The sequence below is a fragment of the Anas acuta genome, chromosome 10, assembly GCF_963932015.1.
Source record: "Anas acuta chromosome 10, bAnaAcu1.1, whole genome shotgun sequence".
Classification (NCBI taxonomy): Eukaryota; Metazoa; Chordata; class Aves; order Anseriformes; family Anatidae; genus Anas; species Anas acuta.
This window is the reverse complement of record NC_088988.1, coordinates 10380029-10404766: the sequence shown is the minus strand read 5'-3', so window position 1 is coordinate 10404766 and position 24738 is coordinate 10380029. Positions and strand designations below refer to the sequence as shown.

Genomic DNA, 24738 nt, shown 5'->3' with positions numbered 1-24738 from the left:
GACGAATGTAATAACATACAAAGTTGAAGCACGCCAAGCAAAACTAAAGTGTGTTGATTAAAAATATCAGCCGGAAACAATTTTGTCTTTTCCCAGTCTTGGGGCAAATCAAAGCATTTGTCCTATTGGTACATCAGCAACTACAGCGACAGAAAATCCAGCACCAAAAGATGAATGTTTGGTGAATGAAAGCAGCCACAGAATTAATAGTTTCTTATTTCTTTCTGTGCTGAAAGAGTTAGAGGATTTGGGGCATAATACTTGGGATTCATTTGCATTTCCTATTTCCAAGAAGAAGTGCTGACAGCTACAGAATAATATGACTTTTAATATCTACGCCTCAAGTACCATGCCTGCATTTGTAAAACTGCTATAAAAAGTTAGTTTTACCTATATGAATATGAGTAATGTTTATACATCCTTTTATTATTTTTATTATTATTATTTTTGTTCTGCAAATGTCATGACAAGCCCGATGTTGGAGTCAGGAGTAAAGCAGAGAGTGGATGCTTGAGTGACAGGGAAACTTAGTGCCTGGTGCTTGAAGGCCTTTTGTCTCTGTAAGTGCTCTGCATAAGGAAATGCGTCCTTGGCTCGGCTTCAGATCCGAGAAGCAGCAGTTGTTCACACAGCTCATAGGAACACAGCTAATGCATCTAGAAATGATCATTTCTCTAGCAAATCTTTTTCTAATATTCTTGTAGTACTAGTATTTTGATATTTCCCATTCAGCTAATTGCCCCCTGTCACTATCCCAGCCTCTAACTATATTACACAATCTAACTAAAATTAGCTTAATAACACATGAAGTGAGTGCTCCATTATGGCCCCCTTTCAGAACACACAAAACAGAGTACAGCAGAAGACAAAAACCCATCACAGCTGCCAACAGCTCTCAGTTAAAGCCTCTAAGATCAGCTGGAGGAATGCTGAAATTTAACATCTAGTATTTATTTCTACTTCGTAAAGATTGTTTTATAAAAATATTTCTGCCTTTATAAACATCTCTCTCTCTACTTTGAATACACGGCAGGCTCTGACACTGCTCTAAATCAGCAGCCTGCTATCAGCTAAAGGAACTGGTTGTTGCAGCCTGCACAGCACAAGAAATGATGCGTATTGTGTACGTGCAAACTAGACATTTACATTGATTCATAGGTGACTTGTAATTGTCCAATTTAGCAATCAGTAGATGTTTGCAAACAACTTGGGTAGTTTGTTGACTTGCTGATGTCTATGGCAATGTAAACTTGTGATTGGCATTACTTTGCTTTCCTTGATTGACTTGGAGCTGTATCAGCAGCTCAGAGCAGAGCCCCAGAAGGGAGAGTACGGACATGTCCTGCAGTGGGCAGGAACCTTACAGGGTCTCTGCCCCACCTTGGTCCTTCCCCTGGTGCCACATCAGAAAACAGCCTCTTCTCTTCTCATCTTTGCTCAATTTCTTCCATCTGCGGGCTAATTCTGCCTGTTCTCACTGAGTGACTGAGCTCTTGAAACACTTTTTAAACATTTTTTACATGTTAAAAGTTTAAACATTTGTAGCGCTGTGAATGGTTCAGGCCCTATCATGTTTTCCTAGAACAGTCAGTCTAAGATACACTACGCACATAAAAAGGTGACCTCCAGTAAGGATCAACAGACCTCTTCTTGGGAGCAAGTTACCCTACCGCTTTGCCCTGCAAGGTTTTTGTACTTCAAAGCATCAACTTGTGGCCCCTATTAGGGAAAGATCCTCTTCTAGATGGACCAAAGACAATCCCCTGCATTTCTACCTAAAGAAGTAAATCATGCCCCTAGATTATTACCTTGCCAATGTCATTCTTCACACAGACCTGTTGGTAGACAAGAAAGAAAGTGTAATGTCCACAGAACTCATGAACGCACAAACAGCTGTGTGCTATCAAATACAATCCCAAGTGCAGGCTGGCTATCACATCTCGTATGAGGAATTAAACAGGGACATTTGCAGAAAACTGTCTCTCTGTGCCTTTCTTGGACTGACCACTACCATAATGTCAAATTGCTCGTGGTAAAAATGTTCACCCACTAGGCTTCCAGAGGGCAACTGCAAAAACAGCAGACTTCCAAAGCACTGCTTTCTGTGTCACTCTTCTCAGAAAATTTAAATTAACAAGTTCAGTTTAACTTTTGTCTATACAAAAGTTGCTTTGTCAGAAGGCTGAGGCTCTCCTTCTCTGAGCCAGACCTTTCCCCAAGGAGCTGCAGGTAACTCCTGTTCAGACGGGCTCGGCAGTAGACACTGCAGTAGCACAACTCCAACTAAACAGCTAATGCAAACCATCTCTCCCATCAAGTTGGTTTGCAGTGTCTTTCCAATAGGCATTCAGCTCTGCCTGCCTGGGAGCAGCGGGAATTAGTCCTGCTTCTATGTTTGCAAATAAAAGCTATGATGTCTGAAAATTTTGCTAAAATATTCGACTGTTTTCCACAAACAAATTTTTTACCTAAAACTGTACAGCTTTTTTCCTGAGGAGGTTTGCTTTAATGATGCAGCACCTCTTCTCCTACCCAATGCTAATACTTCCTCACCTCACAATTCTTAGGAGTGCTGTGGTGATTAATGAATGTCTTTGAACTGGAAAGTGCTACCTGAGTGCTAATTATTATCTGCACATACACATAGCTCTGCTGCTTTCAAGGGCAGAGCATTCACATACCATTGTAATGGGAAGCCTTAGAAAAACACATATTGATACCTAGGAGTTTTATCCACTGCAGAAATGTAAAAAGGAAGAATAAATTAAAAGTTAGATGTTTCAATTCATTATGGCACATCTTGGTGAACCATTCTCCATCTGTTTTGTGAGTTCAGGGCAGCTGAAAATGGAGTTTTGATTGGAAGCTGCTTGCAACCTTATCTTCTTGCACTCCCAGTAATACTAATCAGAATTATAAAAACATCTTATTGCCCACTGCAAGGAGCATAGTTAAAGTATGTGACTACAAATCCAAAGTAGAAATTGAAGGCTATGGATTTGCACAAAATTGTGCCTCCCGGACGATGGGCTCTGTGTGCACCAGTCCTGAGCTGCCACGTGCAGCATGCCTCTGCCTCGTATGCCTGAGGAAGCATTGCCTGAAGAAACTGTTAGCTGATGCTCCACTAAGACTTCTCCTCACTTTTTTTCTTTTAATCTAATCCATCTTTTAAATGATGCAGTTTAACTACAAACAATATTTTCAAATGTTTCTTAATGAGGATACTTCATTCACATGTATTAGTCAGTGCCAACTGTTTTCAGAGTTTCTCTGCTCCTGCAGCTCACGGCCCAGCCTGGCAGGGCTTGGGAAGCACACACTCAGCATCTATAAAACAGTAGTTCCCATTCAGCAGGTTTGCTCTCCTAGGACACATTAATTAAAATCAACTGATGGAAAAAATAATTACAGGAGAATAGAGATGGGAAAAGCCTAGTCCCATAATTTAAAGATCTCTGAAGTTTGTGTTTTGTTGAGAGGTATTAATTTTGTTGAGGGGAAGGAGGCTCTCTTTCATCTTCCTTCCTGGACTCCCTCTACATTCAGTCCTTGCAAAGATTTGTGACCAGGGAATAACAGTAGTCTTGCTTTGGAGTTATGTAATCACATGTGGCCTTTTCTTCTGTCAATACATGCTTTCATCTAGCCTTCATTACTGCTGCATTGTGAGGTGTCCCTGAAACACTGCAATGTCTAACCTAAAAGACTATGTGATGCTCAGCACAGATGTCCTATAGGATATGGAATAATGTAAACATTATAACTGTTAAAAACGGCTACTCTAGCATTTCTTGCGCTAATTAAAAACTGACTAGGGACCTTCTTTCTTGATGCTGCCTTTACTTCAAACAAAAACATTTCAACAAATCAAAAAGGGAAAATGGTTTAGCATTTTAAGCTAATAATAATTGTTTGAGAAACCCATATTTGCTCAAGGGTATAATTCATTCAAAAAACGACCTTAAAACTCAGCATTAAGCAAATACAAAAACCTTGTTATTTGGGAATGGATTTTTTAAGCTGCTCTCTCTCAAATTATGGTCATGCATTTCTTGCCAGCTCTCCCTCACCAGCTGCCTGGGCATTCCCAGCAGAGAAGGGCAGCACTGCCGACTCCAGCTCAGGGCTGGGAGACCCTTCAATTCTCACTCCATCACAGCCTTCCTGTATAATCTCAGGCAAGAAATTTACCTCATTTCATCCCTGTGAAACTGGGGTAGTAGCATTCTCCTCCCCATGGGTATGCAGAGAGCATAAGTAGGTTAGAAAATGGGAAATATTTATATTAGGGAACTAAATATCATTCTTAGAATGGTCTGACTGTACAGTATTACAAAATGATGGTCTGATTTTGGTGTTGTACCAGCCTTGCCACAGATGGATGTGGTCCTAAATACTCATTTATTCCAACTACTGGCTATTTAGTGTGAACACATTCTGTAGTAAACTCAGTGCAAAGTTGTTCATGTTCCCTAATTGCTTGCTTACAGCAACAGTGGTTGGAACTGTAACACGACTGCTCTGAAGCCTAATCCTCCTTCCCTAATCTGGCTCCACTGGGGCTTTAGAGTTAGTACTCGATCCTGAAAACATACATATATACAAAATGTATGTGCAAAAAAAACCCACAAACATCCATCCATAGACATGCACACAACACATAGATGGAATTGCACAAGGACCCATACAGATTCAGCTTTGCTTAACATAATTTTGTTTTGTTTTTACTTTTAAAAGGATGAGAAAGGTTTAAGGGAAAAAATAATAAAAATACTCAGTTAATGTCTGCCATAATTTTTAACAGACTGTAAAGCTGCACTTGCCTATGTATAAAAATAACTTAGTGCTTAGCCTTCATTTAAGATACATGCATCCACCACTGTTCCTGGCCTGGAGCTTACCTCTGGCTGCTTTACACACAGAATAAATATAGTTGCCACTAAATAACCTTATCAGTCAGAGTCACAGAAATTACTTCATTGGGACTGCACAAATGGTGTCCTTCTTTGGTGCATTTTAGAAATTTAGAAAATCAATACCCTGCAGAGAATTGAAAACCAGCCATGGAAACCATGAAAAGCAAACAAGTTGCCTCTAACACTAAATATTCCGGGAATATAAAGAAATCTTTAAAGACTTTTCCTGGAATAATTACTTTGAATCATCATCTTTCATCCTCTCTGCAAACTAATATAACACTGTCTCTGTATCCAAGACCTCTTTTGTAAATAAAGACCACTTTCATAAACCTTCTCACCAGCTCACATTTTCAATTAGAAATACAAGAAAAGTGAAGTGATGGCCACTGCTGTGATCTGTTGGTGGTTTCCAGCCTGGGTCCTTGTGTTGAATAATTTGCTGATAAGAAATCTGACTATGTTTATCAGGAACAAGTTGCAATGCCTGTGCTCTAATGGACCTTCTTATATGTTACCAAAAAATGCAGGCGCAGCAAACTTGTGTGGAAAAGCATTTCTTTTAATTATTAAAGCCATGTGGCACTGCTAATGGTTTTTCTCTATGGTTCCCGTTCCTTCATTTATTCACTTCTTAGTGTCTTACCAGAATGGACATTGGTTCCAGTGGGACTATTTGTGTGCTTAAAGTGAAATATTTGCCTTAGGACTGTGCTCAGTCAGGGGTTTAGAATCACATACACGGTGCCCATCTGGGACTAGCGCTGCTGCTGTTTCCCTGGGATGGCACATAACTGCAAGCGTAAAAGAGAGCAGTGAGAATTGCAGCACTGAGCCCAGAAATCTGCTCAGAGCTCCCTAGGGAGGAGAGGCAGCAGCTCCAGTGTCCAGTGCTACTGCAGACAGCCAGCTTGCTCCCTGCGCTCTGCTTGCTAATGCTTTGTGCAAGCCAGTGAAAGGTGGCCCAAGCACTGTGACCAGCATTTCCCTTAGAAAACAACACTCCCACAGAGCTTTTTCAACAGGCTGCGTAGTGATGTATGTGAGGTGTACCACTCTAGTTCGGCTATTTTTCTTAAGGCTGAAGCAGGTTCATCACTCTCCCCGTGTTTGACATGCAAGGAGCTGCTCGTGTGGTCTTTTTCTCCATATTATCTCACTTTATAGTTTTCATATCATCAGTGGAAAATAAAAAGTGATACGTGATTCACTCGATGAAAGAGAACAATTACAAGGGTTTTGTCTTTAAATTACAGCCATGGCATGACCATTTTTCCCAAGTTACACTTTTTTAATGATATTCTACATCACATTTTCAACATGTTAAAACGGTGACATATAGTTAAAGACAAACCAATGGGGCAGAAACTGACTGGATGACTGCAATTAACTTTACCAAGGAAATACTAGAGAAATCAGTTACTTGATCTAAACAAGGACTTAAATCAACTAATATACCTCAAACAAATAAATGTTGCATGTGTTAAGTTTTAGGGGTTTGTGTTTTACCTTTTGTAGGCAATATTATGCCAGACTTCAGATGAGAGGATGAAACTATGACTGAAGAGCGCCCTGGAGATTGTGTGCAGTTGTTTTCCTGGGTCAAAACTGGATTGATCTGAGAACAATAATTATGAGGCTGACATGTATGTTCTCCTTCATCTTGCTGTTTGGAGCAGCTGGGCTCATTGTCTTCATTCACCTGCAGGATCCAGAAGAAATAGTTCATCAGCAGACACCAGGTTAGCATTCCTATTTCTGTCTGATTCACTAGCTCTTTCACGTTCAACATTTTATACTTATGTCCTTAACACATTTTACATATTTCACAGAGGTTTCCTGAACACAGGTATGTATTCTTTTTTTTTTAAACAAAAGCTATTTGGAGATTAATTAACACTTTGGTTTTGTTGTGGTGGTATAAAAAAAAAAAAGTTTGTAAATAAAACAGTTCCAAGAAACAACTGACTGATTATGCGGGAATTGTTGCCAAGGTGTATTGGGTCCAGCTGGATGGAGTTAATTGTCTGCTAAAGTTGAGGCCCACTTCTGCTGCCAGTTATACCACTGTAAATCTGGAAATTAGAAATTTTGCCCGAAGTTCAACTCCTACAAATACAATCCACCTTCCCTTGTATATAATATTCAGTGTCATAGAGATGCAAAATAAAAAATGCATAAAATAAGTAACATGACAAACTTAAAATACTTGAGGATGTATTTCTTTAATGTGTATAACTTTCATTAAACATCTCATAGTTTTATTCATAAGCACGCCATCTTCTCAGGTTACTAACTTTAAACAGCAAAAAGAGCACATTACTGTGAGAGCTGGAAAACTGGACTGAAACAGTGGTTTCCTTTTAACAAGGGGCATGCAAGAAGTGTGAAAATGCACAAGACTTCTCTTGATTTACTTAAAGTCGCTTTCTCTTTGACTAAGGCTGTAATGAAGGCTGGTTTAGAGCCTAGACAAATGTCAGTGCAGTTACTTCAGCCCATAATAATACCCTTATGCTCAGAGGTTTGGTCATTGTGTTTGCTCATATGTGCACTGAAATTCTCCTTTGACTAAATGCGTACTTTACAAAAAGTCTATTTAATTGATGTCTTCATTGCACAGTCAATGTGACTGTGTATATTTTAAAGATAAAATATTATTAACATCTTTAAAGGAGCTGAACCCTAACACAGAGAACTCTTAAATGGTTACATTACGTGCTAATTAAGTGCTAATTTTTGTGTCCTGGTTTGTTAATTCCTTATTTCCATGTCACTGAACAATCTATACTTTAATATTTTCATTATTTAGTCCAACTGCACACCGATCTTGAAAGCAGGCACTCAGCTGAAACTGTAGATGTAATGAATCATCAGCGTGCCATGGAAAGGAGAGAACTAAACAGTTACTTCGGTGCTTTTTTAATTTGTTTTTGTATATTTAGAAGCAAAAGAGCTTATAGATTAAAACTGACAGTACTGGCCACATTCAAGCCTGTGCATATTCATTTGGAATCAATACTGCTATGAAGTCTGTACAGTAACACAAAAATAAAGAAAAAATCAGAAACGATACCTCCTAAATTTACCATACAAGTTCACCGGTGCATCTGTGATAGCACAAAATGCATGTGAGAGAGAAATCACTGAGGCACCTCTACTGTTGAGGCGTGGCCCTGGACCTCTACTGTCCAGGGCCTGCCTTTTCGTCTAGTAAATGTGGTTTGGTTTTATGCTGAGAACAAACCCACCTTTAAATTGTTGTTAGCCACATACTCGATATGCCGTGGTTGTGCCCTAACAAGCAGGATTTAGATCCAAAGTAATCAAACCATCAGCAGATCACCTTCAGTAACTGCAGGGGCCCAAACTCCAAAGGATTGTTTCCCCTTTTCTCCTTTAAAAGGTTATTACCTTAAAGCCCATGTTAGCCTGCTGGGCTGGAAAGCCCTGGTAGAGGCAGGTGATGCTTCAATTGCCCCAGCTGGATTTGTGTGTGATGGTGGGTCAAATCCCTTTTTTAAGACGCAGTAGCACTCCTGATCAGACAGTCCCTAGGGCTTAAATCATGTTTCTGCACAAAAGCTATTCTTTTCTGAGAACAGGCTTCACTGCTTTTCCTAAAGACTTTTATCCTGTTCCCTTTCTCTCCCATCATCTCCTTTCTGGTTGCTTTTAACTTCTTGCAATCTCTGAAGTTTCCCTTCCCTTGGTCACCTAATTCTCCTCCCCCAACACTTCCAACATCCTTGTGTCTGAGCATACAGCAAGACAGAAAGCACAAGAGCCAAGCAGAATGGTAATTTCTGAGCTCGGTGTACATTCTCTTCCTCAGCAGGGTCACTAGCTTGGGTTTCTTCCCTCTGCCCAGCCACCAACTTGCATTAATGGTGGGAAAAGTTTTTATCTTTGGGACTCCAGTCCGTCTTAGAGTCACCTGCAATTGCCAGTGGATTGGGAGTGAGGGGAAAGACAAGTGGGCAGCAAATACAGGCAGGACTTTGGTGCATCATTAAATGTGTAACGTTACATTGAAAAAAATAAATCTTTGCTCCTGAAGGAGAAGGAATTTCTAGTGGTACCTCAAAAACAGTGCAATCTCTATCTTTTTATTACTGGTCCCTCATCTTGACCTGTATTACCTCTGTCCTCTCACTCAGAAACCTCTTGAAAAGACTGCTTTACAGTGAGGTGATATTTGAGAAGGATCTAACTGGTGAATGGGACAGCCAAGCACATTTAAGTACAAGCAACTTTGAAGCAAGGCCCTCCCCTTGTCCCTCCCTGCTGCACTCCCATGAGGAAAACTCACCCCATGATGTGTTCTGCTGCTGGGGGCAGGGTTCTGCACAGCTAAAAAATGAACATCCCAACAATGCTGTTACTGCCAAAGGTGTGTAATCAATTGCTTGATTCTCACATTCAATTACAATTTATGTTAATAGGAAGCAGACTGTACCCTGGAGTAAAAGGTGCTCAATACAATTACTCTTATTTCTGTTTGGCTGATTTTCATGTGTGTTAAGTGCTTTCAGCTCCCAGTGGACTCAGAAACTCCTCACCTCCACTGCTTCTGAAAATGATGCCAGTTATCACTAAAAGATAGTAGGCAGCTTAAAGGGCACAGGAAAAAATAGCCATTCATTTCATTAAAAAGAGAGTAGACATATTTCATTGCCAGACAGCCTCCTGTGAAAATCTGTCAGTCACAAGAGGCATTTTTGGTGTGCCGAAAAGGATGCTTCCCTTCCGCTCTGCAGTGCTTCTCCTCAGAGGGGTCTGTTTCTAATGGAGATTGGATATTGCTATAATTTGCTTGTCTGATTGCTCCCTCAATAGAATTGAACAAATGCATGTGTCATTAAGCTACTTAGGACAACAGATTCTGCATGGCAGAGTTTTATTGGATTAGCCTTTGGTTTTGCATTTCCCATGTAGTTTCTATGTAGCAAAGTGCATTTGCAGGCACTGGAATCTCATCAGGAAAGCTGTAGAAAAGTCGATAATGCTTATTTTCCACTGAAAAGCACCATAGGAGAGTTTTGCATTGTCCAAAAGGGCATTTTTCACTGTTAGTACATTCAGTCATCTTTAATTTAAGATGGTACAACTTATGAAACAAGATTAATAAAAATACTTTGGTACTTTAGTTTTATCTGTCTGTTCCGGAAATTGCCCTTGATTGTTTTAGTCCAAGCAAGCATGATGGTGAGACCTTGATGTACTACTTAAACCAGTATAAAATCCACAGTCATAAAACTTTAAGTAATGCTTACATTACTTTCACTGAGCAAAGTACTCCTGACAGTAGCTGTTTGTGTTGATTTGTTACTATTCATTTATTCTTTCCCTGTGCTTCACATTGCTACCTAATTGTGATGCTGTACTGAGAAAGCAATATCAAAGTAATTTTCCACAACATTAGTTACAATTTTCTTCTGATCTTTCGAGTGAAACAATCCCATCCTGTTGGCTTCTGTGAGCATATAAACCTTGATTACATTTATCTGTTGGAAACCACTGCTTACAAAGTATATATGCCCTGGATAGTGGGTGTAGAGCCTTTCTTGCTGATTGACAAGCATTCTGTCTGTACAGTTTTATTTATATAATGCACATCACTCTGAGCAGATATATTTATGACAGACAGCCATTTAGGGTGGGCAAAACAGATTTCCCAAGCCAATACATTAAATGCAGCGGATATTCCTGGGGTCATTAAAGAGACAATAACTTCACTTACAACAGACATTTTCTGGGCTTCTATGGAGGGTGCTATTACCATGGAGAATGCAGGATAAAGCAGGGGAGTGGGTTGAGAAGCAGTGCGAATGAGAGACAGTCAAACATCGTACAGGAATGCAATGCTCTCCTAACAATTTTCCCTGTGTATTTATAAAAAACTTTGTTCTTAACAGAGATGGTAAAAATAACTGTTTGGGATAAGCTGAATACTTGGTGCACAAGCAAACTTTAATACATACATCCTCGTTGTAATGCTAGTAATCCCTGCATAGACGTATCTCCTATTTGCAGTAGGATATTAAAGATACCAAAATTTTACAGTAACTAAAGTCACTTTAAAGTAACTAAAGGTGCAGCCACTCCACTGCTGTATTTGTCCTGAAACCGCTTCCAGCTTGGGGCTTGTACAGGCCCCATGGTTAGCAAGAGCCTTCCTTGGCATAGTGGCCTGTTCCTTCTCTCTTGGGACTTACAGTGGAAGAGTTGACAGGACTAACGAGCATCTTCATAGCCTTGGTCAAGGTCAGTGCAGTGTATGAGATCACCAACACCATGGAAAACTTGGGTTTGTGAGAGCTGCATTTGGGTGGTACGACAGATAGTACCTTGAACAGTGTCAGTAAGCAAGAGAAGAGCCCAGAGGATGCTTAGTCCACCCGAACACCTCCATGGTGGGTTTCAAAAAACACCTACAGAAACTTCTGAGCTGCAGAAGCGCTAGTCCATGGGCTGGAGACAGGACTGTGGTCAGGAATACCAAGTGGCCACATATAATCATGAATACCAGAACCACTGCTTCCCATCTGCACCAGGTATATAGTACCTCCCTCTGTTCTTAAGACCATGTAGTCTTAAGGGATATTCTAAATATATAAATATATATTTCTAATAGAAGATGTAGCCAAATAAAATAAATGGGAGGAGCATTAGTATTTCTGTACACCTATATTTATGTAGCAAATTACTGTCTATATAATGAATATATCTATGGGGAACAATTACTGTGGTTTTTGTTGTTGTTGTCGTTTTAGCCATATGGTTACTGAATTCAAAAAACCTCTAAGTTTTCCATTAAAACTTTTAAGGTGAATAAACATGGACGTACAGTCCTGTGGGAGCTGGTAAAAGGTGAAAAATACATCTCAAAGGATGCATGTTGTAAGAGCTCCAACAGGGTGAAAACCGAGAGTAGAATGGAAATGCCTTTACACTCTGACAGTATCAGCATTTGAAAGTCAAGTAGGAATATAACCAAGCCTGAAACTCATCTGACTGAGATTCTGCAGCAATTGCTCTTTCCCTCCCTCATGTACCAATTCCTAACATAATGCTGTTGACTTCTTTATTTTCTGCTTTACTAAGGGTGTGTTGGGATGGAGGGGGAGGAAGGAGAGACGACAGCCAGAAGGGTGTAGCAAACCCTGATGGCACAGGGGAGCCACAGTGCACAAGTCTTACTGTATCTCGCCTTAGAGCAAATATCAATATTATAGGTGTAATGAAATTTTCTCTTTCTTATTTACTTATTCAGAGCACACATGCCTTGCTACTCACAAATTACAGGCCTATGCACATCTCCATGTTAGCGGTACATTTCCATAATACTTTTCTAGTGCACAACGTAATGCTTGTTTGTTGTACTGGAAACTTTTCTATAAATACAATTGAAAATGAACTGGTGTCGATACATAATTTCAGAAGTAATTTTCCTTCAATTTACAACTTACTTCTCTTTATAAACTGAAAGCCATTTCCTCTGCTTCTCAACTAATAGTACCAGTAGAAATCATGACGAAAAGAATCTGGTACAGGAGGCAAGTGAGCTCTGCAATGCACTTTTCAAGCAGAAGCACCACTCTGATACTTGTGTAAGGCTAGTTTCCACTGACTTAGGGGCAGATGAACCTCTGCAGTCCCATCCTCTGAGCCTTCCTTAGCTCAACTCCCCTCGACAAAGAATTTGCCTGTGAGCAGACCAGTTCCCAATGGTCTGCAGTCATCAGGAGTAAAAGAAAAAGATCCATCTCCGTGTCTGCAGAGGCAAGGCACTTAAGAGGGAAATGTGGTCTTATGAAACTGATACTGCCTTTTCTGTTGCTTGAAATGGTTGTGTTTTAGACTAACTGTGAACCTCGTTATTTAGAAAATTGGGAAGAAATGCTGGCAATGGCTTCATCAATCTACTACTACAGGGGAATCAAATGCTGTCCAGATGGTTACAAGGGATACCTTGTACCATGCTGCCAGTGGAGAACTGTTCAAGAGAAATTGAGTTTATTGCTGAAAACAATCACATATTGCCTGCTTTACCACACACAATGTACAGAGATCATCTCCTACACCACTTTTCCTTGCTTTCATAACTATGCACACCACTTTTCCTTGCTTTCCTATCTATGCCATCTCCTTGGAAGTCTTATGAAAAACAGAGCATTTGTTTGTGACTTGGTATTGAACACATTGCCTTTTTTTTTTTTTTTTTTTTTTCAGTTTATGTTAACATAGTTTAACAGCTGAAAACTCACTGCATCTCTATCCAGAAGTCCACTAAAGCAAATACAGCTCTTCAGCTGTAATATCACAGGTCAGCATTTGCAGGACCAGAATTTCCTGTCAGCCATCAGCCAGTGCTTCATCGGGCAGTGTTGACAGTGCACTGTGCAAAGCTTCTGATGCTCATTCCTGTCGGCCCCACTGCTCAGACACTGGGCTTTATTCTGTTAAATCAGGCAAGTCACCTGCTAAATGCCTCCATTCCCTGTTATAAAGGGGGTCTCTTCAGGGGCCTCAGTGTACCTTAAGGGCTGCAGGATCCTACAACAAAAATGCAAGACCAAAGCTTATCAACTGTGAGATTATCCCCCAAACCAGTGCAAAACTGGCAGCAGTTATAATCTCACTGCAGTGGTGAACACACATCAGATGCCTGAACTCAGATCCACTGCCCATTTATTTGATGGCATAAAGTCCCTGTCACCTAATCCCAAATGTATTTATCAGCATAAAACCAGAGTGATGTGGTGCTAAATCAGACTCATAACATAGTGCAGTTTCCACTTCCACAAATTTCCCTATCCTCTCTTTTTCTGCGAGCATTTATTCTCAGATACTGACTGGTTAAAAAAAAAAGGTTTGATATTTCTTTTAAAGCCTACTTTTAAAAACTGTCAGAGGTTGACACTTCTTTGTTGTGTCTGGCAAAATAAAAAGTGACCTGCCATCTCAGAGCTGCAATCGTTTATGGTGCTTGGCAACATATCACAGGCAAAACTCTGCAGCACTGGGATATGTCAGAGGACTCTAAGAATGGCAGCTTTATGAAAGTACATTCCTAGGGAGCAAGGCTGTACGGTTCTGCAATTCCCCTAGAAATTTGCAGGGACATTACAGAAATGTGCACAAGTTGATCAACAGACCTTCATGTCACCTCAAAACATTTATTTGGGTATGAGACTATATGAGATTTTTCGTGGAAAATGTGTCAATACTAGAAAGCTTCCTTCCATATGTCAGCTATCAGTCAGTTTGCTTGACTTTCAAAACCTGATACCACTTTGAGGAGATTAGGTAAGTTTAAAATACTTTCTGGATTTTCTAAATTTTATGCCATTTTAAAATGTTTTATAATGGATGTTTCTATTTCTCAAAGTCATTAATGTTCCTCTAAAAGCTTAAACAAAACCTCCTCTCTCCAGCAATATCATCCTTTTTCATTTAGTAAACATTAATTTTCCTTTCACAATTCTAGTGGAGCTTGAAATTAAAGGTGGCTTTTTTCTCTATTATGGCTTTCTTTGCCTATCAGCATCAAAACTGTCAGTTACCTATTACTTTAGCACCAGTCAAGTGAGCATAAAAAGCCAAATAATTGATCTTGTATAGGTCCTACACAAGAACAACTTCTTGTAGACATCATTATCATGTTCTCTGAATTAATAATCTACTTACTTCTTAAAGGAAGTGATTGGTTTTGGATCTGTCAGCACTTGACATATGAAAGGTGATTAAATGATTGTATCTAATTCTGTACAGGCCCTATCATACGTGATGCTAGCTCATAGCATCAATGCAGAAAAGCACTTCAGTTTCAACCAAGTGGCTGCCTGTTCAGTCTCCTCAGATGTCTGAAGTGCTTTGCTGTCCAAGAGTCGGATATTCTGCATCTTGTAGAATTAAGTCCCATCTTTGCCCCTTTTCGCTCTTAGCCACTTCAGAAGACCTGTGTGGTGATTAAGTGGAAAAATGCTCCAGCCAGGCCCTTACTCTGTTGCCACTTCTGCACATTAAGGCAATTCAGACGTGCTCTTTTCCTCTTTTTTCAGATTCACTATCCACTGGCTGTTCATACCTACAGAAATTGAGACCTTTCGGGCTTCTGTTCCTACTATTTAGTTGAAAACCACACATTTTATCATAAAACTCTTTGTAGGGACTGGATATCTGATATTTTGCTCTTTGTGGCACATTAGCCAAGATCAGTGCTTACAGACTTTGGGTATTCATATACTATGAAAGCAAAAGATTCTGTCCTATCGGGCATGCCTGCGTGTATGCAAGGAGCAGTGCACAGGCTGGAGGAACATGAACAGACATCAGGTTCCCTAAGGGAGCAGTGAGAACTGAACAGCCTCATGAGGAGAAAAAAAAACAACAGAAGTTGTGAATGTGATCACTCTAATGCCCTGCTCCTTTTATATTCTAATTCTTTACTTTTCTCTTTCCATTTAGCATCATGATATGCCAGTATAAAGCCCAGTGCTAGGCTTTATATAATGATGGCACAAATATTGCTGGGGACAAAGGTATATTTAGCTTTAGAATTATTTTAGGATTAAATTCACAGGAATCTTTGGATGCCTTGTACCTGCTGTAGTCAGTAGCTGACTTGCAGTCCCATTTACATGGAAGCAGAACAGACACACATACTTATTCTTGTGGCCAGAAGAGACCCTACAATCCTAAGCAGAGGAAACTGTCAGCTTGCAAAGTGGCTGGTGAGGGGGTGGAAGGGGCTCCTTTATTCATGCTGCAGGTAGTGCACACAGGACAAGATCATACATACTGTTTTCCATCTTTTTTGTCTTGACTTGTTTGACTTGACTTTATTTGTTAATAAAGTTCTGCAGAGCTTAATGCCCATAAGTCAAACCACAGGAGAAATTACAGACAGCAATCACCGACACTCTGTGTGAACTGAATGCAACTTTAATTGGGTCCTACTAATTGTGCATGCAGCTGCTAGGAAAAACATGATGATGCTTATCTCATACAAGAAAACAAATTCATCTCACTGCTCAGCTGTAAACAAATGAAAAGGTGTATATTCAAATAGTCACAAAAGTAAATGTATATACTTGCAGGTAGATACCGTGACTTTTGTACAGTGCTTATCAGAGCAAAGCAGTTCTGTGCTTATTTTGACTTTTTTTTTTTTCCTTCTGTTATTGTTTTAAACTTGCCCTGAATACTCTGGTCAGTGGGAACCTGAGCAGGGATGGGATTCACATGCCCTGAACAAACTTGGGTACCTCAGCCACTAAGTTCATTTAACATGGGCATAGACAAATACTATGAACAGCTAAGATTAATATTGAAAACCAATCAACAGATTTTCTTATAAGCTGCTAAATTGAAACCTGCCCCTCCATTCATTTAGCTCAAGAGATGTTATTACCTTCGAAACAGGAGGCATCCTTAAGTCACCACGTAATTAAAATTCCAATTATTCTGCATCTATGAGCTGCTCATTCTCAAGCTATTGAAGGGAATTAAGTTCCTTGAGAATGTACAAAGTCAGGAATTGTTTAATACATATATATTGATGATGTGATCAGTGCTGCATGTTAAACCAGCCATGGCACTACCTGCTTCATTGGCCTATTTCACCAATATCTGCACTTTAGTAAATACCTCAGAATGTTTCTCAGGATGATTTACATTTTGTAGGAGGAAAATAAAATGAACAGACCTTAGCAAGCCATTATAATAGCCTTCTACTCTTAGCAAAGAAGAGCGCATAAATGGGAGGGAACCAAAAAATAAAATGTGCACAGAACACACTGGTAGGGAAGGGGGTCTGAGAAAGAAAAGCTGAGATAACTGCCTTTACTGTTCTTTATATTTGCAATTATTTAATGAAGAGTACTTTGAGTTTGTTTGTTTGTTTGTTTTGTTTTGTAGAAAAACATCCAGAAAAAGGAGTTCTGCTTGATTAACACCTCAAAAAAGGGGAAAAAAAAATACATGCTTAATTAAATTAGAATATAGCAAAAAATTTACTGCAGTTTTATAATTAATGTTAATATACAATGGGTTCAGAATTAGTGTGTCTGAAGTTCCCAGGGGTACTAAAATGGAGACAGAGAAAGTGGTAAGGAAAAAGAATATTTGCTACAGTAAATTTACAGTAGATAACAAACTTATTTCTTAAAGTTTTAAAAGCACTAAATATTCCTCATGTACAATAATGATTTTATTACAGCTCCATATACAAATCTGTAAGAACCAACACCTTCCTACTGTCTACGCATTTGCCAACCATATTTTTCCCCTTGATTGTTTCCAGAGATCAAATTATATAGTCAGTATATTCTGATTGTTCTCTGCCTTTTCCTCTAAAGGCACTGGCTTCATTTCTTAATTGAGACCCAGTGGAGATAAGTTCACTACAACATAATTTAATGAACTACGGAAGAGTTACCTTTAACTGCATGAAATATCAAGCTGCATGACAGAGAAAGAATATCTCCTAGGTGATGTTTCAGTAGACAATAATTAACTAAGACTTCTTCTAAAATAATACCACCCACATACGCGCAGCCTCTTCCCCCCCCAGAAACTGGACAACACATAAAGCAAGCTAATAAGCCAAGGGCAGCTCCTGAACGGAGCTCAGTGGCACATTTGCCTTCCTCCATGAAATCACAGATTAGAAATCAGAGACATACAGCACTGAAGAGTGAATTTTACTCTTTTTCCCCTTCAACTTCAAAGGCTGAATTGAACTTGATTTACCCTTCACATTAGTCTTGGCTGTGCCATCACCACCGTCTGCTCCAAGCGTGCAGAAGATTCTCCATTTCACTCTGAATGATACCAAGCAGATCAGCAGAGGTGCTCTCACCACACAAAGCTGCCATCTCAGCACCTCCGAGCCAAAGCCTGGCCTGTTTACTTCAGGGATATGAGGAGAAACTTCTGCAGCACTGGCTTCACTGTATATTTTTGCTTATTTACTTAAATTTTGGGGGTTGAGGTGGGGGTGGGGATATAACCCTGACTTTTAAATGTCTCACACAATACAGCCTCGAATAAGACCAAGCAGGCTGCAGTCTCCCTCTTAGGGTCATGGCGGACTGCACACTGCCATCCTTCACCTCTCCTCATCCAAAATGGCCGCCTCCAGCCCTGCAGCTGCCTTACACAGTGGAGGCATCCCACTATCCCTTGGTCTTTGTATATTTTTGTTGCAATTTAATGATAATTAGATTTCTAATTCCTCAAATTAGGGAGTATGAATCAAACTCTGGCTCCTGCTGAGTTCAGAGGGGTACATGTCTTTATATGCATTTTTAGCATTCAGACCACTTTGATCGCAGCCCTCCATGCCACCACAGATAGTAATGATTATAATGAAAGATGTTTCACAAAGAACTGCTGATGCAGCATTTCAAGAATTCTGAATATGTTAATTTTCTTGGTATCCAGAGTTTCTGTCCTTTTCTCACTGATGTTGTAAAAACATCCAAGTGAAGGGCAGATAGTTAATATTCCAAGAGAAACCTTATTTACTATGAGAACCTCTCTAATTACTACGACAAACTATCTTCTCACAGTTATTTAGAGCAATTGGAAGCAAGCATGGTGACGCTGGTCTTGATAGTAGCAAAATATTTAACATCTGCCTCAGTGGAGAAGGTGCCCAGAGTTAGAGGCTTACCTTGGGAAAATGACATCTGAAGGACACATTACATCAGTTGCATCTAACGATCACATTTTCTTAGCCTAGTAGCATGAACCTGTCTCTTTCTTTCTTTTATCTAACAAGCTGAAATGTTCTTTGGAAGTAAATTCACAAGGATCTCGTGAACACACATCTGTATTTGGTTTGCTGTGCCCATCTTCTCCACAGTCACAGATCAGGTACAGAATATTCAGGGGAAATGGGAATGCAGCAGCGGGGGGCCTAGAGGGCTTGTTCAGACACAGAAGGCCACAGTCCACAAGTCATTTCTCTGACAGCATTCTTCTATCATAAGGAGGAGAAAATTGTTATTGACTAATAAATACAGGTTTCGCAGCCAAAGCAAACTCATTGCTAAACAGGCAGAAGATAGGAAGGCCCACTGGCTCCTGCTAGGGCTGCTGCCACAGACAAAAATCGGAGTCCCGCAGACAGATGAATAGCAGGGGCAGAAAGCAGTTGAGCTCCAGTTGTGGAAACAACATTTAGCACAGCTAATTACCACTCCATCACCACAGTGTTTTACAGCAGCCAGCACGCTCTGTGTGGTGAGGTGAGGGCAGACACAGGCTTGGAGGCCGCACCTCACGGCTGGGAGCTGCTGGGGGTGGCCAGGGCAGGCAGACAAAGCCCCTGCAAAGTACATGGGAAGAGTTGTACACTACGTTTTCAAGTTTTGTTATCTCTCCATGCTATTTAAACTTACAGAGCTAAAATATCCCCTTTCCCTTACCAGCAGGCCTAGGTAGTGCCTAATGAGCTCACTGAAGATACCGGATTGATTTAGCTGGTTCGTTTTCTCTGCCACAGGTTTAATAATTGCACAATTCTCTGCGCAAAATTGGATCCTAAAGACGATAGGGTTATTTTCCCCTCAGTGCAGAAGCAGTAATAAAAGCAGACTGGAAGTCTCTCTGTCCTCACAGTGGGCACTGTGGTGTCAGTGTCAAATGCAAGCTGATGAGGCGGCTGATACCAGCAGGGCTCCCAGAGGTGGGGAAGCCAATGCATGATGTTTCTTTAAATCAAATCTATCTTGTAAGTTATTTATACTAAGGGGGAAAAAAGTTTTCTAGTTTTAATTCTATACATCCTGAACTTAATACTTTTCATTTTTTTGTTTGTTTTCAAATGGATGCTCAAAGCCTACGAAAGCATCTGGGAGTTCGCCCGTTACCCAGATAGGCCGTGTTATGACTGCAGCACGTCAATGCCAAATAGCTCTTGTCACTGGTGCGTCCCAAATGATCACAGTTTAAAACAAATACTACTCAAGCTCATTGACCTTAGGGTTACTTTCCAACTCATGTCCCAGGGCAGTGCCCCCCACTCATGCTGGGCCCACCGTGGCAAGGGTTTCTCGCAGGCCTCAGGTCCTGCGTGCTTGGTCTTGCCACTGTGAGCACAGTGCCTTCAGGCTCAAGGGATACTTCTGACATAGTAAAAATGAGCCTGTGGAGATCTAGGTTAAGGAAAGCCCTGGAAAGATGTCAGGTAGCTCCACAACTCCCCTTTCATGATAGCCCAGGAGCTGCATGCAGCCCAAACGTGGCAAGGCCCACCCGCATTCTGGAAAGTTTCGTGAGTGAGCTCAGTTAGGGGATTTGCTTGCCCTGCTGTGGGTTCCCTTCTTCATATGTTATAGACAGTTTGCTGGCAAGATTATGCAAAAAGAAAAGAAAACAAAAAAAAAGAGTTTTAAGTGACTATTAGAGAATGTTTCCTGAAGTGTGTTTACTGTCCTTAAATAAAACTGTAAATGAAAAAAATAATTGAAAAATAATGAAATATTCTAAAGAAATTCGAATAGTCGCATAGTCTCTTCACTGGAAAATTCACATTTAAAAGTAAATTAGTCAATGGATATTCCATCAGCTCTATTGAATATGTACTACAGCAAAGAAAACCATAAATAAAATATGTACAAAAGTTTATAGTAATCTCTGTCTCACAGGTTCATAAATCTCTTTTTTTAAAATTCGCTTTTCTGATATTTACCTTTCCATTCTTTTAAGTGAGCAGTATCCACAGTGCACATCCCAAAACAAAATGAAATTTTATGGATTCAACAAAATGATCCACACCAAAAGATAAGTAATATTGCTGCAGGAAAGAAAAGTTGTATTTATTTTTTAGTTTAGCTACCAATTCAAAATGTTGACATAGCCTACTCAAGTGGCATGTCAAAGGAAACCTCATATTTACAAAGCACACCATCACTCTCTTTTAACGTGGCATTGAATATAACTTGCTCTCTTGCTGCACAGAGCCCTCTTCTCTGCTTCCCATGAACCAAGTGAAACGATTGGGTATTTTTAGGACCTACCTGATATGAAGTGAGGGATATAAAAAATAGGGTTTATTCTTAGTTAGAGAATAGTATGAAGGTAAAGATATAATCCCTTCCTCAAGCATTCTAGTTCTAAAGAAAATAATTACTGCCAAAGAAAGAAAGCCTGCTTTTCATAAAACATGTACAGCAAAAAGACCGCCACCAAGTCCAGCAACCATCAGCTGTTATGTAGGAGCACCGACCACTCACTGCACCATGCCTGAGCAAGCACCTGCCCACAGGAGGCTAGTTTCAAAAGCCAGAAGCAATAAACCCTCATATACAAGCATATGCAAATATATAAATAAAAACTAATACATACAAAAACACACATACAAGAAGTAATGAATTCCAAAATACAACTTCACAGTGTTTATCCAAAGCTTTATAGAAAAGTTAATAGTTTTTTAAGTACCACACAAATTTATTGAACTGTAAAGAATATTGACATAATATGCTAATGAAATCTGCATTTAATAAGGTATATATCCATTCAAATTCTCTGTACCTTTCTGTCAGCAGAGCATATTGCAAAAATGAACCATTGAGGCCGCAGTTTAATCTGATATAAAATCAAATGATCCATGTTAACAAGACAATTAAGTAACTGTCTGAAACTGAAGAAAAAATTATCAGAAGTTCACCAGATAAAAACTGGTTTTGAATAATGTGAAAGTGTGATTATACAGTATGCAAACTGAGAGTTGTTTCTGTGATTAGAATAATATGAGTAGTAAATTAGATATCAATTTTAAAACACGGTAATTATGAAGAAAGCCTACCTCAGGTGCTTCAAAAAAGAAAGCAAAACTACAAATTACATGCTGTTTGCATTGGCCTATTCAAAATTAAAGGAGAATGCATTACAAGGAAATTAACACTTGGAAAGGTTATTTGATGGCAGTAAAATTGAAAATTACAACAGATGTTTTTTTGCTGGACATGGCAAACAAAATGATGCACCATATATGTTATTCAGAGGCATGACAGATACTGTTACCCACAACAAAACCTTACCATGCAGTTGGTACAGATCTCAGGGAATTTAACTTTCCATTTAAAATTCAATGATTGTAGCTAATAATATTGTATACCTAGTTTGATGATGCAATCTAGGGATTTTTCCCCAACGAAATGTTATTCTAGAGGCAATCCATAAACAGTCTGGTACAGCTCACTCACAGGTATATATGTCAACTTTACTTCCACCAAACCAGCCCAGATGCTGGATGCTCAGAGGTGCCATGGAGCCAGCCGGTGAGTACAGCTCTGCAATCCCGATGTTTGTGCCCCTCCACAACGCACTTCAGTGCAGCAGCTGTCAATTTAACACCAGTGACAGGACCCGCGGGAACGGGGTTAAGCTGAGGCAGGGGAAATTTAGGCTTGACATCAGGAGGGGGTTCTTCACAGAGAGGGTGGTTGCACACTGGAACAGGCTCCCCAGGGAAGTGGTCACTGCACTGAGCCTGTCTGAATTTAAGAAGAGATTGGACTGTGCACTTAGTCACATGGTCTGAACTTTTGGGTAGACCTGTGCGGTGTCAAGAGTTGGACTTGATGATCCTTAAGGGTCCCTTCCAACTCAGGATATTCTATGATTCTATGATTCAATAAGTCAGTATGACCCGTGGACCCTGAAGTCCATGGATTGCTTTTAAGGTAATGAAAAGGTCCAAAAACTGGTAAGAAAAATAAGCTTACTCTTAACAGACCTCAATATAAAGAGGCCCATATCTCCACAGAACAGTTTTAGAGGCTCACAGACTGAATGAAGATAGAAACCACTGCTTTAAGGGTATGATTACCAGAAATGCACCTAAAGCTATGTATTCTGTTTGTTTTACAAAACAGAGATGATCTCTCCAAAAGACGAGTGAAGTAAAAAACAGTTTTTCCTGGGTGTGTACTATTAGGGGTGCCCACACCAGACACAGCTAAAAACTTGTATTATCTCACTGGGCCAGTGCAGGATCCACATCAGCGGTAAATGAATGTGCACTTAATGGACCTTTTTGCAGCCTTGCACAGCTTCAAGAAAAAAGAAAAACAAACCCAAAACCACTCAATTTCTTCAGAAGCCACACCATATTTGTTTTATTTATATCTGTGGAACTTTTGAGGACAACTTTTCATATAGCTCATCTCTTCCCCTCCCTATAGTTGTCCTTACTGCTTGTCCATCAGACTGGGAGCGAGCAGAGCCAGATACAGAGATATACTCTCTGTTAGATACAGTCCAGCTGTTCATGGCAACCACATTTAACCCTTCTTGCAAATTTAAATCTTCTAGATCTCTTTTATTATCATTTATTCAGATTTCTGGAACAACAACAAGGTAAGGATATGCCTGGGGAAATATCTCAGGTTTCAGAATGCCTGATTTGGTTTAAGCTCAACTTCCTTAAAAAGAAAAGACCCAGGAATAACATCCGCAGCCTCTGCTATCCCTGAGGGCAAACTCACGCTTTAAGCTGCAGTCAGGTCCAGCCGCTATCCTTCTGCCCAGGTGAAAGCACAAGCCCTTTTGGGAGTGACTGTGACTGAACAGGGACAGTACCTAGCACTCCTGCAGGCAGGTGACAGCCTTCCCACTTCAACACCCAAAAGCAGCAGCGGTCCATCATTCTCACCACCTCCAGCCTTTTGGTGCATTGGGCGCACAGATCTTTCTAGGACCGCTTTAGGTATTTATGTGTATGAATGGCTAATTTCCCCAACAATTATGCTAGCTCTTAATGCATGTGAGGATTCACGTATGTAAGTGCTTAGAAAAATAGCCTTAGAAAACCTTATTCAAAGACCATTGAAGTCACCAGGAACATTTTCATTGATTTGCTTTGCACTCTGTCCCAGGTATTTATCAGTTCCTTCAGCCCCTCTTTTTCAATAGAGTCGAATGGCTTACTAAAGAAAATACTCTGTTTTTTTCTTATTACTGGTTTAAATTCATATTCACAATGCAGCACTTCGAATCAGAGGTTTTCCCTAGATGCTTCTGATGCTTATCCTCCTTTGTTAAAGAGAACGCTACTTCACATAACAGAGCTGGTAGCCTCTATTCAAAACCTACCAAGCTGCAAAGAATGATGTTGTCACACAGACTGATCTTTCTCCAATAGCTTTTGCAGCACTTTTGTTATGAAGATGTTAGAGATAACACAGAAGAAAAAAGGAACTGATTTTGAGTCTTGGGATAACAAAATACAAAGAATGACAAAGAATCATACTATTGATACTTGTAATTGAAAGAGCTACAGAGAAAATGTATCCACTGTTTTGGAGAAGAATGGGGGAAAACGAGAGTAATGTGAGCTGCTAAAAAAAAATATATAGGAAAAAAAGATTTTGAAGGATTGTTGTTTGTTTTAATTGCTGTAATTTAGATTTAACTGTGATAACTGGAAGGAGCATCAGCCCAGGACAGCACACCTTCAAGGTTCTCAGCCCCCAACTCACAAATGAACCCAGAGAACAATGAAGTACAATAAAAGATTATAAACAGCATGTATATCTTAGTAACAGAGATTCAGAGCGGTCGTCCTAGCTCTGTAAAAGACAAAGAGAAATTATTTTGAAATGCACTGATAGTGAGTGTCCAAAGCAGCATTACACTAGCTTACACTATGGTGCAGTGTCTCACACCAAATTCTGTTTGCATAGTCAAGGTTTGTATGTGGACTGTGAGGTGCTAAATACCTAGTGAAAGAAATTTCAGATACTGAAGACTAGAAAGCAAGTCACATAAAGAAGAGCTACTTAAGCTGTACAGGGAACAA

The 24738-nt window shown here is 39.9% G+C and overlaps 1 protein-coding gene and 1 long non-coding RNA gene across 3 annotated transcripts in view; one reads left to right on the top strand and one right to left on the bottom strand.

Moving 5' to 3' along the window:
* The window catches only part of LOC137861836 (uncharacterized), a 244903-nt gene that overhangs the window by 85139 nt on the left and 135026 nt on the right, over positions 1 to 24738 (bottom strand). For both annotated transcript variants that reach the window (XR_011099883.1, XR_011099882.1), the window contains one exon: positions 6429 to 6621. This is a non-coding gene — a long non-coding RNA (uncharacterized lncRNA). The remainder of the gene's footprint in view (positions 1 to 6428; positions 6622 to 24738) is intronic.
* CHST8 (carbohydrate sulfotransferase 8) overlaps positions 6529 to 24738 on the top strand; it is a 131652-nt gene continuing 113442 nt past the window's right edge. The window contains exon 1 of the mRNA XM_068693380.1: positions 6529 to 6661. Within this exon, the coding sequence (XP_068549481.1) occupies positions 6553 to 6661 (109 nt within the window). The 5' untranslated portion in view covers positions 6529 to 6552. The remainder of the gene's footprint in view (positions 6662 to 24738) is intronic.